Source organism: Glycine soja, chromosome 1, assembly GCF_004193775.1.
Source record: "Glycine soja cultivar W05 chromosome 1, ASM419377v2, whole genome shotgun sequence".
NCBI classification, from domain to species: domain Eukaryota; kingdom Viridiplantae; phylum Streptophyta; class Magnoliopsida; order Fabales; family Fabaceae; genus Glycine; species Glycine soja.
Window position 1 is genome coordinate 57,252,379 of NC_041002.1, and position 18,330 is coordinate 57,270,708.

General features: G+C 33.1%; 3 protein-coding genes across 3 annotated transcripts; all 3 read right to left on the reverse strand.

The window, feature by feature from the left end:
* Positions 1-401: 401 nt before the first annotated feature.
* On the reverse strand, positions 402-1,943 carry LOC114399525 (pentatricopeptide repeat-containing protein At2g13600-like). Its single transcript, XM_028361755.1, has one exon. The coding sequence runs from the start codon at positions 1,941-1,943 to the stop codon at positions 402-404; it is 1,542 nt and encodes a 513-aa protein (XP_028217556.1).
* Positions 1,944-6,001: 4,058 nt separating this feature from the next.
* Positions 6,002-10,252, reverse strand: LOC114368352. The gene is made up of 3 exons (XM_028325659.1): positions 9,241-10,252; positions 7,280-7,966; positions 6,002-6,984 (listed from the first exon to the last, which is right to left on the reverse strand). The coding sequence occupies exons 1-3, from the start codon at positions 10,159-10,161 to the stop codon at positions 6,400-6,402; spliced, it is 2,193 nt and encodes a 730-aa protein (XP_028181460.1). The 5' UTR covers positions 10,162-10,252; the 3' UTR covers positions 6,002-6,399.
* A 2,995-nt stretch (positions 10,253-13,247) lies between these two features.
* Positions 13,248-16,985, reverse strand: LOC114368355 (UDP-rhamnose/UDP-galactose transporter 2-like). Its single transcript, XM_028325662.1, has 5 exons — positions 16,529-16,985; positions 16,091-16,275; positions 14,611-14,811; positions 14,111-14,272; positions 13,248-13,998 (listed from the first exon to the last, which is right to left on the reverse strand). Exons 1-5 carry the CDS (start codon positions 16,656-16,658, stop codon positions 13,639-13,641), a joined length of 1,038 nt encoding a protein of 345 aa, XP_028181463.1. The 5' UTR covers positions 16,659-16,985; the 3' UTR covers positions 13,248-13,638.
* Between the last annotated feature and the right edge of the window lie 1,345 nt (positions 16,986-18,330).

Genomic DNA, 18,330 nt, shown 5'->3' on the forward strand with positions numbered 1-18,330 from the left:
TTAGTCAATATATTTAAAATATTTTAAAATTCCTTTCAAATCCTCCCAATATTAGAGGGGAACAAAAATTGGATGAGGAATTTTATTCCCTTCCATTTCTCTCCCCTCCTAAAATTAAAGCAAACGAGAAAGGCTAAAAAAAATCCTCCTCCCTCCTCCCAATAAAACAATAGAAAAAAATCCGTTTTTGTTAACCGAATTGAAGAGATGTAGGTATCAAAAGTTTATAATAACTCACCAGCTTAATCAAATGAGGTAGATCTTCTTGATAAAAAAAATATTTTGATTAAAAATAATTATTATAATTTATAGAGAAAGAGGAGAGAATAAATATAAATATTCTTAAAGAGTTAAAAATATTTTTTCTTTAACGTGAATTGCAGATGTTTGAATAATTTGTGTTAAATCTTTTCGATTTCAATCCAACTGGATCCTGGTAATTTCTGTACATCCCTTGTCTCCATTAGTTCCCTCAGAATCACCACGCCATCCCAATTGCTAAATTCAGCAAACATGTTAGACAATAACAAATAGGTTGACGGGTCTTTTTGGTCTCGTCGTATGGCACGTTCTGCTGCAAGTTTCCCAGTTTCCACATCCCCGTGAAGCTGACAAGCACTGAGCAATGTTTGCCAAACTAGCGCACCCGGCTGAAACGGCATTCTTAGGATTAACTCCTTAGCTTCTTTAATAAGTCCAGCCCTGCCAAGAATATTCACCATACAAGCATAGTGATCTTCTCCAGGGAAGATTCCACAGTCTTTAGTCATAGAGGAAAAGTACTTCCACCCTTCATCAACAAACCCACCTTGACTACATGCATAAAGAACACACACGTAGGTGATGTGATTTGGCACTACACTCGTCTCCCTCATTTCATCAAAAATTTGAAGAGCTTCTCTGGATTGACCATTCTGTGCACATGCCATTATCATTGTTGTCCATGAGATGACAGAACGGCAGCAGTTCATTGATCGAAAAAGACCCCATGCACTATCCATACATCCACATTTTGCATACATATCCAGAAGTGCATTATCTACACAGACATCTATGTCTATGTCCCCTTCAAGTTTGATCCTCAAGCCATGAAACTGTTTCCCTTCCTCTAGTGAAGCCAAACTCGCACAAGCATTTAGAGCAGTTGCCAAGGTAAATTTGTTTGGCTTTACACCCATCTTCTTCATCTGTGCAATGACTGCAAGTGCCTTTCTTGGTTCCCCGCAGTGTAAACATCCGGCAGCCATCTGGGACCAAGAGCACACATCTTTGTTAGTCATCTCATCAAAAGCTCTGAAAGCCTCGTCCAACCTATGATTTTTTATATACATATCAGCCAGTGAGTTCCCCACACAAAGGTCATCCCCATAACCACTTTTGACAAGGTGTGCATGAACTTGAGTTCCCATTTGAAGATGAGACAGAGCAGCCAACCCAGTGAGGGAGGTAGCAAATGTGAAGTTATCAGGTTTCATACCCTCACGGTTCATGCAACACCAAAATTCAGGAATCTGGCCACAAGAAAACTGCAAGTAACCCCCTATCATGGTATTCCATGACACAATGTCCTTGCCTGGACTTGTCTGAAAAACTTGAAAGGCTTCCGCCAATCTGCCATTCCTGACTAGGGCTGTCAAAAAGGCATTGAGTAAGAAGATATTAGACATATGTCCTGACCGCACAACTAATGAATAAATTTGGTAAGCTAGAGTCACATTCTCGGTCTCAGTTAAAGAGCAGGCCTGGAGAGCACTAACAAATGTGAACTCATTTGGTTTTGTAACCCCCTCCTGTTGCATACGGCTGAATAACCAAAGAGCCTCCGAAGCACAGCCATTTTGGACGCAACCGGCCATCACAGCAGACCAGGACACCACATTCCTCTGGGGCATTTCCTCAAACACTTTGAGGCCCGAATGAAGATCTCCAATTTTGACGTACATGTTCAGCAAATGGTTTTGAACAAAAAGAGTCAAAGGAATCGACCCTATGATTAATTTAGCGTGAATTGCTCTTCCGCAGAGCAAGTTTGAGTCTTGCGCATATCCTCTCAACAGATTCGAGTACATTTCTTCTCGTGTGGCCACGCTATGCACATTCTTTGATACAAAACATGTCTGGAAGCCTCTTTTCGCTATTAAGGAAACGGTGGAGCGAAGCATATATTTTGATTTTGATTTCATTTCATTTCACCCAGGAATGGATTGAGGAACACTTGAGTGTCTTTATCAGCGATAATTAGTTCATAGTTTTTAAAAATACCCCAATCTTAATAGCCAAGTGCTTTAAGTGAATCATTTCAAAACAATTTTAATCTAATTTAATGTGTTTGGTAAAACTAAGTGTAAAGATAGTCCAAATATTGATTGGATGATAGTTGAAAACTGTAAATCTGACTTCTTTAATTATATATACTCAATATAATTCTTTGTTAAAAGTAAAATGATAAAAAACTCAGTTAATTGGTGAGGTTGAGATACATCATAGATGCACAGATACTTTAGTTCAATCTCCATTGTTATCATTATATAAAAAAAATGTAAAATTATAAAATAAATATATTTATGATATTTTTAAGGTTAAATTAGTTTATTGTTCATTTAATTTATTTTTTATGTTTAATATCATCTTTTAATTTATTTTTGGATTCAATTTTGTCATTCAAATTTTTAAATTGATTTAATTGATCCTAACGTCTAAATTAAGCTAATACAATTAAGAAATCGTATCTTGTTACTTTTTACGATTAAAAAATCATACTTTGTGATTTTTTAAAATCACTTCACTTAGTGATAAGTTTAAACCAAATGCTCATTTAGATGCTAAGACTAAATTTTGACGATAATATTATTAAAATTAATTTAGACATTGAGATCAAATTGAATTAATTTTAAAAATTAGAGAATTGAATCAAATCAATTTTAAAAATTAAAGGATCAAATTGAATCAAATAAAATAAAGGACTAAATCAAATATAAAAAATAAAATAAAGGAAAATAAACTAATTTAACCTATTTTTATTTGGGGTCAATATTCCCTCCGCATGTAGAATTTATGGGCAGCTTTGGAAGAGATATTATTGAGAAAACTTTTCGTTCAAACTCGTTTTAGGAAAAAGAAAAGACAAAAAAAAAAAAAACAAATATGTATCTGTTTATAGCATTTTAATATGAAATTCAGTTTTTAATATATGTTTGAGGATAGCGTTTAAAAGAGAGATGTTTTTTTTAAAAAAAATTAAGAATGTTATTTAATATTTATAAAAAATAAATATCGTTTTCATAATTTAGATATTATATTTATTTTCTAATATAGTTTGAGCATTCTATTTTTATGAAAAAAATATATAATTTATTAGTTTGAAGCATGAAGGTTATTTAATTTTGGTTAAATTATTTTTTTTCATAATTTTTGGATTCAACTAGGTCTTTTAATTTTTAAAATTAGTTCAATTTAATCTTGTCATCTAAATTTAGACTGATAGTGCTAGGGACATGCTAACCTAATTGTAGTTTGTGGATCGTCACTAAATGTTGATTTCTTAACACTAGAAGTTAAGGATGAAAACAAGCTAGATGAGACCTTGGCAGAGCTTGAGTCTAACCTACATATTATTTTTTAGGCCTTGACCTGTCTTACTTAAAAATTTTATTAGGTCTCAAAGCCTATTTACATACTTATTTTATAGAAGTCTCCCAAATAAACCTATAGGTCTAAGTAGTCACCATGCCTAGACAAATAGAAAAATCTATCAAACTTATTATTCTGGTTATTATTAATAATATATATATATATATATATATATATATATATATATATATATATATATATATATATATATATATATATATATAATGCACTCAACTTTTTTTTAATGAATACATTAGCAACCTACACTATAATATTTGAACAAAAAAATAATTATTTTTTTATTTTTTATTTTTGTAAGTTTAGTTTAGGTATATTATAGTAATTTACTATTCAATTGAAAAAATAATTGCTCCCTCTTCTCTCATCTCATATTTGCATTAATATTTCAAACTCTCCTTTCTCCTCTCTCTTACACAGGCATTTAATTTTTCAAACTCTCCTCTCTCCTCTCTTGCCATTGAACATTTTTTATTGAACAAACAATTGTTTATTTTTTTAATATATGAAATATTTATAAACTATTATTTATATCAAATATTTTTTTATTAACAATATTTATAAATTATTATTTTTTATGAAAATCATTTTGTTATTTTCATACAAGGTGTTGATTTCTGTCAAAGCATATTTTATAATACTTTTATTCAATATTTGTTTTTAAAAAATGAGATTTTCACATCAATTTTGGTGTGAATGTGTGTTCTCTCTTCGTACCAAAAAACACCTGTGATGGACATGTTTTTGTTGTGGTGTGATTGACGAAGGTATGAATTTGAAGGTGAAAGTGAAGTGATTGGTATAGAGGAAAATGAATGGGATTTTTTGTGGGAATTGATTGTGCCTGTAGGGAGATCGATTATGCCCATTATACAACCATAACATAAATTAAATATAGTCATATACAACAATAAATGATTATATAAATTGTTTAACCGATTATTTTTAACATGTAAATAAATGAAGCGTAAAAGTATTTCTTTTATCAATATTTTTTTCCTTTCGTTCAAATCAATCAATCTCAATATTTAATTTCCATTCTATTTTTCTTAAATCAAACAACCAATATTTTCACTTGATTGCCAAACACGACCTATGAGGTATACTCACATTAACAAAATAAGGACACATGTACAAAGACCATAAAAAAGGTAATTTTTGGACTCATGAAAGAGACGGGTCTTTCGATGTCTAATTTCTGGAAAGTCTTTTGATGTTTGGGAAACAACTTCCAGATGTTAGATTTTAGAAAATTTAAATATATCTTCGATCCTTAAAATTTTTTGGATTTTGCATATGGTTTGTAATACAAAAATTATTGACTCTTGGTTCTTAATTTTTTCTTTTTGTATTTTGTCCATGCTATTATATTGACCCTATTAACTTGAAATATCACTATCTAATGGTAAACATATCGGCATTTGTGATAAAATTTTCAGGGACTAAAGGAAAAATTCAAACATATCTTAAGGACCACTTAACAAAGTCAACGTAATGACAAAGATAATTTTTTTTTTCAAGGAACAAAAGATGAGAAAAAAATAATATTAGGAACTACATACAAATTCCAAAAAAAAATTTCAAAGACCAAAAACATTCATTTTAGAAATATAAATTTTTTAGGAAGTATAAATTTTTTGCAAATTTACATAATCTAATTTCTAGCACAATGAAATCAACCCTTGTACAAGAGCATTGTTGGAATAAACTTTGACAAAAATTACGAGGGGTGTCAATAGAAATGGCGATGCAAAAAGTAATCCCATTTAGATAATTTAGCAGATATTCAATTTTAATATGCCCAACCAGGCTTTTACTTCATAGACCCCTTTTTTTCTTTATGTACCTCCAAAAAACTCAAATAGATGAAATTACCCTCTTACATTTGTTACTCACTCCTAACTCCCTCCCTCGTCCTCACCACTAAGAGATCCAGTTGTAACTACTCTGACCCTCCCTCTGCATCGCCATTAACATCACAAACGTCACCAACATCTTCTCTTACAACCAGACCCACCTATGACTCCCCCTCCATCGCCCAACACCATAGCCTCACCATGCACTTTGTCACATTGGTCAGATCTGAAGTGACCGTGCGTAGAGCAAATAAGGGAGAAAAGTTGTCGTTGGACAACTCACGATGGCTGTGGGCCAATGAGGAAGAGAATACCTCTTCAAGAGCGCTCACCATCAAGCCACCTTCAAAATGTCACGCAAAATGGTGTTTGATTCAACATCTTCAGACCTCTTGAAGAGCACTCACCATCGAGCCACCTTCAAAATCTCGTGCAAAATCTAATATTGAGGTCTGAAGATGTTGTTGAACCAAACACCTGCTATTTCGGAATACCAATTCTAGAATATATTTCTGGTTGAAAATAAACACAATCCTCACAGCAGATCAATATCCTCATAAGCATAGTTGCTTATAACACTTTTTGTTGTTCTGAGTCCTTCCATTATATTTTTGGTCAGGGTTCGGGCAGAACCCTTAAGAATTGAAAAAAGAAAACACAAATCTCATACTCAGTATCGACCCAAACCCCTCAAAAACAGAAAAAGTGAAGGAAAAAAAGGAAAATTGAACAAATGACATACTCAGTAGTCGTTAAAATGTAGAGATGCATGAAGAGTACAAACATTGTATCCCAAGGGTTGGCCACTCATGTCGTACTTCAGTACTTCCAGTAACTAAGCTTTCATATCTTTGATTATCAATCACCAATTCCATTAAAATCCTGTTTTCAACAATCAGCCAGTAAATAGACGAAGTGACACAGCTAATTCTTCCAGTTGCTTCTGATCAAGATGCGAAACAAGATCCATTGAAATTAAATGTCTTTGTAGATCAGTGAAGTCTTCTGCCTCAAATTTGTAAGTTGATTTAAGTTTCTCAGCATCACAGTCTGCTGCCTCGGCTTCAGCAAGTAGGAGATTAGCTTCTTCCACATCACCCATTTCTACAGCAGCAGCTTTTTCAGCTCTAGCAGTAGCAGCTGCCAAAAGTAGCTTTTGGTATCTGACCATTGCCAACTCTTTCTCCTTCAATAAAATCATCCCCTCAGTCTCCTGTAATTTATTAAGGGTGTCATTGATTTCTTCTTCAAGCTTCTCAAGATTTAATGTAGCCATATCCATGTTTATTTGGATGCTCTCTTTTTCAACACACAGTGACTTTGCCTCAGTAGCTATTCGTGCAGCCTCCTTGAAATTTCTTGCAGTAGTAGCAACTTTCTTTTCCGCTTCTAATTCTGGGACTCTTTTATCTATGAAAACAATCCTCTGCTTAAAGGATGCTATATCTTGTTGGATGCTTGACTTTCTTGAAGATAGTTCCTAAAAACAGTAACGACATTTGTGAACAACTAACTACCAAAACAATTTTCTTTTGCAGGAAAAGAAACGGCAATAGCCTTGATTGTTTAACTTGTGGATTTGATTACACATGGGACCATTTATAATATTCTCTCAACCTAATATATATTGAAGCAACTTAGCTTGTGTATAACTTCAAATTTAAGGTTATTAGGTAGTGCACAGTGGCCAGGCATACATTGGGAGTCTGTGATTATTCATCACATGTCAACCATATACATAATTCAAAAACACAAAAATCAGTATAAGAATTAACCTGCAAGGAAGCTCTTGCGGCAGAAACCTCCTGTTGAAACAATTTCACATCTCCAGAAAGCTTTTCCTCTTTCTTTGAAAGTGTCAGTTTGTCCTCCCTGGACTTCAATATAGATGACATCAAACTTCTTCTTAGTTTAACAATTTTGCGGTATCCTTCAGCTTCCTCTGTAGAAATCCGAACAAATTCTCTAAGTCTTGCTCCCATTTCTTCTTCCCGGATGAGAAAATTATCAATTTCTTCCTTCTTTAGAACCAAAGTTTCAGTCTCTAATTTAACTTGAGCAAGGACAGATTGCAATTTGTCATACTTGACATCAATGCTTGACTGCATCTCTTTAAATCCAGAGACAACTTTATTTATCTTATTCTCTACCGCTTCTAAATTAGAGTCATTGTCTGCTATCTCCATTTCTTTCTGTTTAACTAAAGCAAGAAGTTGTTCCAATTCACCCATTAACACATCCTTTCTTTTACAAAGAATCTCTTTTTCTCTTTTGTCATTTTGGATTGAATGCTCAATGGTATTATTCAATTCTAAACGAGCTTCATTCATAAATTGTGATTCAATCTCCAACTCCATCTTTTTAACCTCCAAGGCTTCAGATGATGAAAGCCATTGGTCCATTTCTTTTGAATACACTGACGATGCTTTCTTCATGGAAAAATCTGCATTATTTAAAGCATTCTAGAAAAAGGAATATCAACACATCAGAAATTCTAGCCATAACTTGATTGAGGAGCCTAAAGAAATAATCCAACAAGGAAATGCAAAATTGTACAAATAAAAAGCACAATATGGATGAAACTTAACAGGAGGAGCACAATCCTTCATAGAGCAATGAATGAAGACTATCTATTATGTACATAATTGTTTTAACAGGTCATCAGGTAATGATATTACAAGTAGTAAAACTAAAATACATAAAGGAACCATTTATATTTATTTAAGTTTCTGACAGCTTACATTCCAATGATAATTGGACTAGGAAGCAAGTACACATCAAAAAGGAAGCTGTGGACACACATATTCAACATGAAGGCCTCTCGCCAAGGCTGGCAGCATATTGGTTGGAATGTGATTTTTCACTAGTTGTTAAGGCATTCCAAAATCCTGAATTGGTTCCTTGGCAGCTTTGGAATTGCTGGACAAGTTCTATTTATTTTTGTAGGAGTATTCATTTTGTAATTTCTCATATTTATAGAGAGGGGAAATGCTGTGTGGATGGTCTTGCTAATTTTGGCTATCCTCTGTGGGTATTACAAGTTGGGATTCTGTTCCTCCTTGCATTAGGAATGATTTCTTTAGAAATAAAGTAGGATTATCAAATTACAGATTTGGTTGATGTATTTGGCTTGGGTTTTGGTTCGGCCCCCCTTGCCCTTTTTTTTTCCTTCTTTCTTTTTAATAATAAGGTGTGCTGCATATGATTTTTAATGTCTCTGGTGCCAATCTAGTTGGGATCAGGGGCATTAATTTGATGTTTGCATACCAATCTTTTATTAAAAAAAAAAAAAGATACAACATGACACTAAAAAAAAAGAAAAAAATAGCAGTGCTGCAGTGTCTACTCTACATCTTATATCCTGTGTCAGTGTTCATCCGTCTTAGCCATTGGGTGAGACAGTGAGGGTAAAAGAGAGGGAAGGATTGGACTTTTATGTAAAATGGGACTCAAATTAAAATTCATTAATCACATCATTGTCACTTATATTATATGATTGTAAGGGGATTTCAGTGAGTAGTCATTTTTTTTTGTATTACCTGAAAATGAACGTGTAGAATATGTAACATTTCATTTCATTAATGAATTTATGTGAAGTTACAAGGAAATGCAAAAGCTGGAAACTAGACGACCACATTTCACTAACGCTTGGTCAACATGGCGCCTGAACTTATAAACTATGTAATGGAAGAAATATAAAAGTAGTGCAACTGCAGGTATGTTTTACTTGACTAACCGTTGCATAATGGTCGAGTAAGATTGCGCATTGTTCCTCAATAGCTAACTGCGAGTCGAGGGCATGCTGCAATTTTAGATCTAAAGCATCGACAAAGGCATCGGCTTCTCTCAATGAATTGGCGAAAGCTTGTTTCTCCTTCTCGGCAGCAGAAAGGTCGTCGCTAACCTTTTCAGCCCTTTCGAAATCTTCAGCTTCACAGGCTTCTTCCAATTGCTTTTCGAGTTCCATGTGTTTGAGGGAAGCAAGATTAGCGTTCTCAACGGTTTTTCTTCTGTTCCTGATGGAATCCTTTCGGGCAGAAGAAGCAGATTTGACCAGTTGAGTGGCATGGTTAAGCTTGTCATGTATGCTGGACTTAAGTTGCCGAAACTCTGCCGAGGAAGATTCAGTAGATGATTGTTGGTGTTTCCGATTCTGATTCTCTGATTCATTAGATGGTTGAGTAAGAGTGACAGTAACAGGATCATCAGTGGCAGTGGCAGTGGCAGTGGTGATGGAGGGAAGGGTTTCCGTGTCCGTGTCCGTGTCCCGGACACGAACAGCATCAGCATCGCCTACGCTGTCACTATCAGAAATAGGTTGGGGGAGCGGAGAAGGAGTGTGAGGCGGATCGTTGGAAGAAAAGGCGTCTCTACCATATCCTATCCTCAAGCCAGATCGTTTTCTCCTTCTGGCGGGGGCATGACCCTGTCTCGATTGGAGATCGCGCTCGGCCTCAGCTACTTCTAGGTTTTGGAGGGGATCTACCACAAGCGTGAGGTCAGAGAAGAGATTCTCATCAAGGGGTTGTGATTGCGAACAACTTGAGATTGTGAGAGAATCATCACTACCATTGTCTTTCTCTTCGGCAGGGTTAAACAGCACCATCCCTTCAAATAGCGAATCCATATCTTCGCCTTTCTTCCCCTCCAAATCCATCGTCCGATTTCGGAAACCCTCGTAAATTATTTTCCCTTTATAGTTTACATCTTAGCCTTACTCGCATTCTGGGCTTTTTTACCAAGAAGGTATTTTTCATATGGGTAGTTTTTGAATTATTTATAGAAAGAGAATAAGATGTAATAGGTGTTACACTTAAGTAATAAAATTTATTATGACTCTAAATTTATTTTTTTAGCTGAATTCGTAAATAAGTTTATGACTTTCATGTAATTTATTTTACGATTTTGAAGTCGTAATTTTTGTTTGTTTTTTTTTATAATTTTGAAGTAGTAAAAAGTATATTTTTATTTTTTTAAGTATTATGACTTTAAAGTCGTAGTATCCTTTTTTTAATAATTACAACTTTGAAGTTGTAATTATTATTCTTTTTCATGTAATTTTTTTATTTTACTTTGTTTTGTTTTCAATTTTTTTAAAATAAAAAAAATATTTATTTAATTATTAAATAAATAATTTTAATTTTACTTGTTATTAATTTTTCAATCATTTTTGTCCTTACAAAATTTAAAAATTTAGTTTTTAGTCCCTATACAATTTTCATTCTTCAATTTTAGTTCTTCAAAATTTTAAATTTTAATTTTTAGTCCTCAATTAATTTGTTGTATTAATTTAGTCATTTTTAATTTCTCTTCAAAATTTAAATTATCCTCTTCCAAGTTTACTTTGCATTATTAGTAAAAATATTCTAACCAAACTGAATCAATAGATCAATTATATTAAAAAATAATTAACGTTAATATATATACTACTAAAATTTTTAATGTATATTTAATATACGTATAAGTTTACATAATAAATTTTATAATAATAAATTTTAATCTAATAATATTTTTTACATATATAAATAAATTTTAAATATAAGTTTAGAAAATAAGAGGCTTATAGATTCATATTGTAACGTCCCCTAAAAGACTTATGGATTAGAATCCATAAAAAGCTTACCGATTTTGTTCGTATGTTTATTAGCTGGAGTAATCTTAGAAAATTAAAAAAAAAAGTGTTGGATGTAAATAAATCTACACCTGCATGTAGAAAAGGGCCTTCTTTTTTCTGCCACAAAACCATCCCATCCCAACCCAAATGCCAGCACCACCATCAACATCGGGCGCGCCACCCAATCAACGCTGCCAACCTCGCAACCATATCACCTTCATCACCAACCAAACCACCATCAAACACCACCGTCACCAACCAAATCACCAACGCACCATCGGCACGCCGCACGATCATCTCTATCGACACAGACAAATTTGTGTCGTCGCCCACTGCTTCAAGTGCAGCCTTCAACGCTAACACATAACCCAATAAAATGAAGGAGACTTGCGATTAGCGAAGATTTGAACCAAAAATTTCCCTTTGAAGAGGAGAGGAGGTGCCTTGTGTGGTTTCAGCGTGGCGGTGCGAAAGTGGTGACAGCAGCAACAGTGGCGGATTCAAGACCCTAAATCAGTGGATTTAAATTATAAAAAATAAAATTAATGAGTTCAATTATATAAATATAAATAAAATAAAATATAAAAATATAAAATTTTATTTATAAATTTAATGAATTTTAAAAAATAAGGGGTGCAAATGCACACCCTCGCCACCGAGCAGCAGCAAGTGCATTTTCTGAGACAGATCTAAAATTTTATTTATATTTTGTTAAATTTGATCACAAACTCTCCTCTTTTTATTGACTTTGTAATGGTTTTGATTCTAATTGTTTATAAGATAGTGATTTTGTTTGATTGTGATTTTGTTTTGTTTTGATGAGGTTCAATTGAATCTTGTTTTATGTTCCTACCCTAGAGAGAAACTGCTAAGGATTGTTAGTGTTGAAAGATATGTTTTTTATGCTTGTTTAGTAGATTAAAGTGTTCTTGAAAGAGCTTTCTTTATTGTTTTTTAATTTTTTGAACTTTTTGAAGTGTTCCGTGTGTTCTTGTAACTGTTGTTGAAAGTTAATGTCTACACGAAGAAGATAAGGGTATTTTGAAACAAAAATTTCATTAGATCACAAATGCAGGACATATGATGTTCTGAAATTAATGAAACTGACAGTAAAGAAATGCCTATGCAATGAAATTTAAAAATTAAGGGTGTCTGGATAGGGATCCAGTGTGAGTATAATAAATCTTAAATTCAGAAGAAATGAGTGTAATTTATTTTTAAAATAATGTTAATTTTTCAATTTTTTTTTCAAAGTAGACTTTCTTTAAGTGAATTACTAGTTAAGTATCTTCAAGATATTTTGGGTGTGTTCAAGTGACTTGGATTAATATTTGAGCCCCCGTAGTGTCACTTCTACATTTGTCATTATTCTCTAATAATAATCTGAACTATATTATGCAGCAATATTGGTGATATAAACGTGGATAAAAAAGAAATTAAATATTTTAATAATGACTAAATTTTACACAACAAGTTAATTAAGGGCAGAAAACTAAAATTTAAACTTTTTGGGAGACTAAAATCAAAAGAATGAAAATTTTAAAGGAACTAAAATTGAAAGGTGTAAAATTTATAAGGACCAGAAATCAAATTTCAAAATTTTATAAGGAATAAATATGGTTGCAAAAGCATTGTGGCAGTACCACAAGAATTTAAAAATAGATAGCGATTATTTGCAACGTTAGAAGGCTTTCTCCATTCGTGTCTTTTCCCCTTCAACAAATGACTCTACTTCTAACAATGATAATGAATATTAGAGTCTTAGATTCATGGATATATATATATATATATATATATATATATAAACAAAGACCATTTCATATTAATAAATGTAAATAAGGAATAAGTTTTTTTTCTTCTTGCAGAACTAATTCATAAAACAATATTATCTATAAAGACTAATTCGTAAAGTAGTTTCAAGTATCAACTTCAGAGATCAAACATAAACTTTATCCATGTCAATAATGTATGTGTCATGTTTTTCCCCGTCAGCACTGCCAATAATGTTACTAACAAAGTTAACAAAAGAGAATAAAACTTACAATTTTTTTTGTATAGAAACTAAAATTTAAAATTGTGTCAAACAAGTGTCAAATGATGATAAATATATATCATAAGAAGAAAGAGCATAATAAAATATGTTTTCACATTAAAAGATGAAGACAGAATTCAATTCATATAAAAAAAAAAAATTGCAAGAGGGATTTGCTATCGCTTTTCATTAGCGTACACATTATACATCTTAATGGCGCCATCATATTGTTCATCTAGCAATTTCCTGACAGGCCAAATAAATAACCTCAACATAACAACAAAACTAAGAAATAAAACTAATAAAGAAACATTGCTGATGAACGGGAACAACTTCTAAAACTGGATCCGTGCCAGTGTGAGCAAATAGAAACCAAGTTTTACAACTATGTAAACTAGATAAAAGGCACAAACCAAATTATAAAGCAATACACAATATAATTGCCTGCATTCATTTCTCATCAATTTCACCACCAAATCTGAGTCAATCTATCCTTGGGCCTCACCAAGTTCAACATCCTTCAGAGGACTGTTTTCTACTCCAACCTTCAATAATCTAATTTCTTCTTCCGTCATGCTGTTTTTCACGTGAGGTAAGGTCTTTGCATTTGACTGCTTTTCAAGCTCTACAGCCCAACTGTAAATTACCATGCCAACAACTGCGATAATCATTCCCATGATATTCTTGAAAGTTAGCTCTGAATCAAATAGCAGCCATCCCAACGTCAAAACACATACTGTTTTCATGTGGCCTAAAACCTGGAAGGAAACAGCTGAAAAGCGCCCGATGCAAAGGTATTGGCTCACATTGCAAAATACAGCTAGTGAGCATGAAAGAAGAATGCATAACTGCGGATATTAAAAAAAAAATTAAAAGAATAATCCAACAGTATTTGTATAATAAAAGATAATACATACAGAATATAAAAGACTAGTGTCAATAGGGGAAAAAGCAACTTACAATGGCACCAGAAGACATCTTATAGCTGGTTATCAATTTGCCACTGAGGTAGTAATCGACAAATGGACCAAGAATAAGAAGAAAAAGCGCTTGAATGGGAGCAGTTTTACTCAGCAATTCAAAAGATCCAATTGAATATTTCTTTTGAAGAGAACCTATTGACTGTTACAAGTTGAAAATAAAAATCAGTTATAAAAAAGAATAAATCCCACAAACATCACAAAATAATAGCATATACCACAATTGACTTTAGTAGTAGAAAGTACGTTATCTCCTTCTCATCATTTAACTATAAAACCAATCTGATATAATACTAAATACTTGACCTTAGAAGGGAAAAATGATGCTTAGTCAAATCTAATGAAGTTCTGTCTAGAACTCACCTAAATTACACCAATTCATAATATATAAAATGACAGGTGAAAAGGAAACCACAACAGAAATAGCAATCAATTTTATATCACCAGCAAATTGGAGAAGAAACATTAAATAATACTTACAATTTGCTGTAAAGATGTTGACAAAACTGCTATACAGGCACACATGAAACCTTTGAGGTTAACTTTTACATCAGTTACAGTGCAAACACCGACACCAATAACCACAACCACCACTGACATTTTCACTTCCCTTGAGTAGTGCTTGTTGTGAAGTATCCATTCCATCACACAAACCACTGGAATCATGCTCAGTTTTGATATCTGTGACCATACATAACGAGAAAATTAACAACTGAAAAGCAGCAGTGAAAATTCAGTTATGAAAATGAGAAGGTGGCTATCATTTATGATACATTAAAAGCGAGTCATGGGAATATGGAAAGATGAGTCTGACAACAATGTGGCACAGGCAGCACCTCCTAATATACAAGAATTGAGATATAATTATAGTAACTCTGCTAGCTTCTCTAAAATGGAAAGTTGAGCACAATCTAAGGTAATTTTTGGCCCAACTTTTTTTTCTAGTTTTCTTCTTAAAAAGAGAAGTAGGACCATACACATTTAGAGAAAAGTTCTTAAAAAGTTAAGGAGCTTATTTAATTTTTTTTAAAAGAACAGGGGGGAAGTAGATTTTCAAAAAAAAAACTAACTGAAATAGCTTACAAAAATGAGTTGCACACCTTAGCCTCCCTTTCCCTCTCATCCTAAACTAATCGATGTGGGTCAAAGAAACCAATCACAAGGATTGCAATCTTTGCAAAAACCCATATAATTAAGCAACCTGACACCATACAGTATCAAATGCCGTATATAACAGCTTTATATCATAGGTTGTGTATTACATGCTGGCAGCCCAGTGTGAAGGTCCTTAAGGAGAAAGCCTCATTCGTTCACTCCTCTTCTGAGCATTATCTTTATTCTTGATGTTAACTTAGGCATTGGAGTGGGACCTGGGAGTTAATTGCGCATCTCTTCCTTGCAGATGCCAAGAATACCTAAACACAACAGGTCTACATCTAAACGAGCACTTAAAGACTTAGATTTAATTTTTAGTCTACCATAACTTCTGTCTTACAAAACTTGCATTATTGTTCCTGACACTTAACAATAAGTACTAATATCTCTACGGTTGACATTACTACTCACAGCTGCAGTTAGTTAAATGGAAAACCAACGAGCATCAGGTAAACTAAAGGTGAAATTCCTCATTATACCTTTTCAATTAACCCAAAGTTTCTAGTTGTATTTAGTGTTCCATGGTTCTTATCTAAAGCTCCTTAATTTCACAACACAATTAACTTATAAACTGTACATATACGTACTAATTCAGCATTGTGAGCATCTGAACGAACCGTAGATTATTACAACTTGTAGAATGAAACAGTCCAAATAATTGCCCTGGTGCGTCTGAGTTGTAATTAACATTGAAGCAAGGGGATTTTAAAAAGACTATTGGATGAAATTCTAAACAAGAAAAGAAAATTAAAGTTAAACAGTCCAAGCGATGAACATGATATGTGATATAAAAGTAAAACCATACTTGGTAGAATCCAACGGAGTTGAGCATGAGGCTAAAGTTCATCCCCGTGATAGACATATTGGCAACCAGTGAGAACCAAATAAGCTCCCACATAGGAACATGCTTTGACGCTGAGTAACCGGTAGCATTTGACACCAGACCAACGAGAGCAGTTACGGCAAAGTGGAACCCAGTTAAGGAACTGGCTGGAAAAAATTAAGAAAAGAAAAGTTGAGAGAGGGCAGGATAATCTAATATTAAAAGTTTGCACATAAATTGTCATGTCCGAGACAGAAATCTTCTTCCTTATTAATAAAATAAACAACGGTTATGGATATTTGGATCGTGACCGACAATACAGAACCATAAAAATGCAAGAGAATGTCGAAGAAATTAGAGATCTATTACTCTCAGTCTCAGATCCAAACATAACATAGAGTTGAGAAGAGAGAGGCTGACCAAAGCTGAAAGCATAGCCATTGTTGGACATAAGCTGTTTGTTGGCCATAATAATTCCGACGGAGCTGACAACGTTCATGGCCCATGCTCCCACATCAGATATTGCCGACGATTTCTTTTCGCTTTCCATCTTCGTAGTGGTGAGTGGTGAAATGGTAACCGCTTTACGGACACTAGATCTACACAGGCTAGCCCGAAGCCGCAGATCTGTAAATGTACAGTGGCACAAGTTCGTTTTTCCGAATTTAACTTTAAATTCAATCTCAATCTGAGTGATTATGCGCAACTGGGATGAACTAAAATTTTATCAGAAGAGAAAAAATGGAAAGCCGGGGAGGACCGTTTGGCGCTTCCACTCTGGTGATTGCACCTCTGCCTCTCTCCTCCCACAACACTTCCTTCTTGCTTCTTGCCTCCTCCTTCACATGCTTCTCTCCTAATACATTCTAACTAAGTTTGAAAATTAAGTAAATATTTTCCTTTTTAAACTCCAATTTTCATTTTTTTAAAACATGTAAGCACATGCATGGGAATCACTCTCAAATCATGTCATTTTAATTATTTTTTTTCAATATTTAGATAATTTTTTATGTACCAAAAAATTTAAAATTTTGAAATTAATACCTGGTTCTAGTTTTATTTTTTTTGTGATCTTTTAATTTTCAAATTTTTATACTAAATTTTAGGTTCAAACTATAGAAAAACATTTATTACTTTCTTAAAGAACTTGTTTGGTGGTAACTATATTTTGATGGAGAGAAAATAAGGTGTTGTTTAGTTCAAGTGATTTTGGTTTTCATATTTTTAAAGAAAACAAAAAATAAGAGAAAACATAATTTGTTTAAATTACATTTTTAGTCATTTTTAAAAAAGTAAAAGCCTCATAACATTTATTTTTTTCTGTATGTTTTCTAAATCTTAAAAATTTAAAAATAAAAATTATTTTTAGAAAATAAAAATTCCTATTATATTTTAAAATTTTTATTTTGATTTTCTATATTTTTAAAATTTTCATTTTAGTCCTATTAAAAATTTAATGCTCCATCAATACTTTAAATTTTAAAATAATTAATTTATAATAGCCACACCTAAAAATGTTTTGGGAGATGTGAAAAATACCACAAGTAGCATGAAAACTCTCACCCTACCCCTAAAGCCTCTCTTCCAACCATCACCACCATTGTTCCACCTCCTGCAACCTTTTGCTCTAGTCTTCATTTTCTGGCATTGCTATGATTTTTTAGAAGTACAAAATGGGATCTAAGAATTCTAAATCTGTTTCCAAATCAAAGAAGTGAAAAATGAGATATGAGATCTAAAATCTCTTGAAACTATTTCTAGATCCAACACTCTTTGATCATCGTTGTCCACCATATTTTGAGGCATTTCTCTAAAGGCCACAAATTTGTTGGGTATTTTCAGAGGTGATGTCGACATGGTTACTATTTGTTGGTAGTTACGGATTTGTTGGGTGTGGTGACCATGACTGTAGATAGGAGGTGACAGAGGTGATAAAAAAAAAAGAAAACAAAAAATATATATGTAATGTCTAGTCAAGGTTTTTTTTAGTGAGGTGTGACTGTCAGTGGAAGGCTAACACTAATTTTTTTAGTAGTTCTTCTATCTTGTTAGTTTTTTTATCTGTTATTGATTTTGGCGTAGCGTACTTGGGTTCTCAAGGAATGTACCCTAAACCCTAAACCTTTGAGGTGGGTTGATGTTTAATGTTATTATATTTTTATTTATCTCTCTTATGTCAAAATACTTTATAGATCTTCCATTTTGAAAAACTACCCGATTAT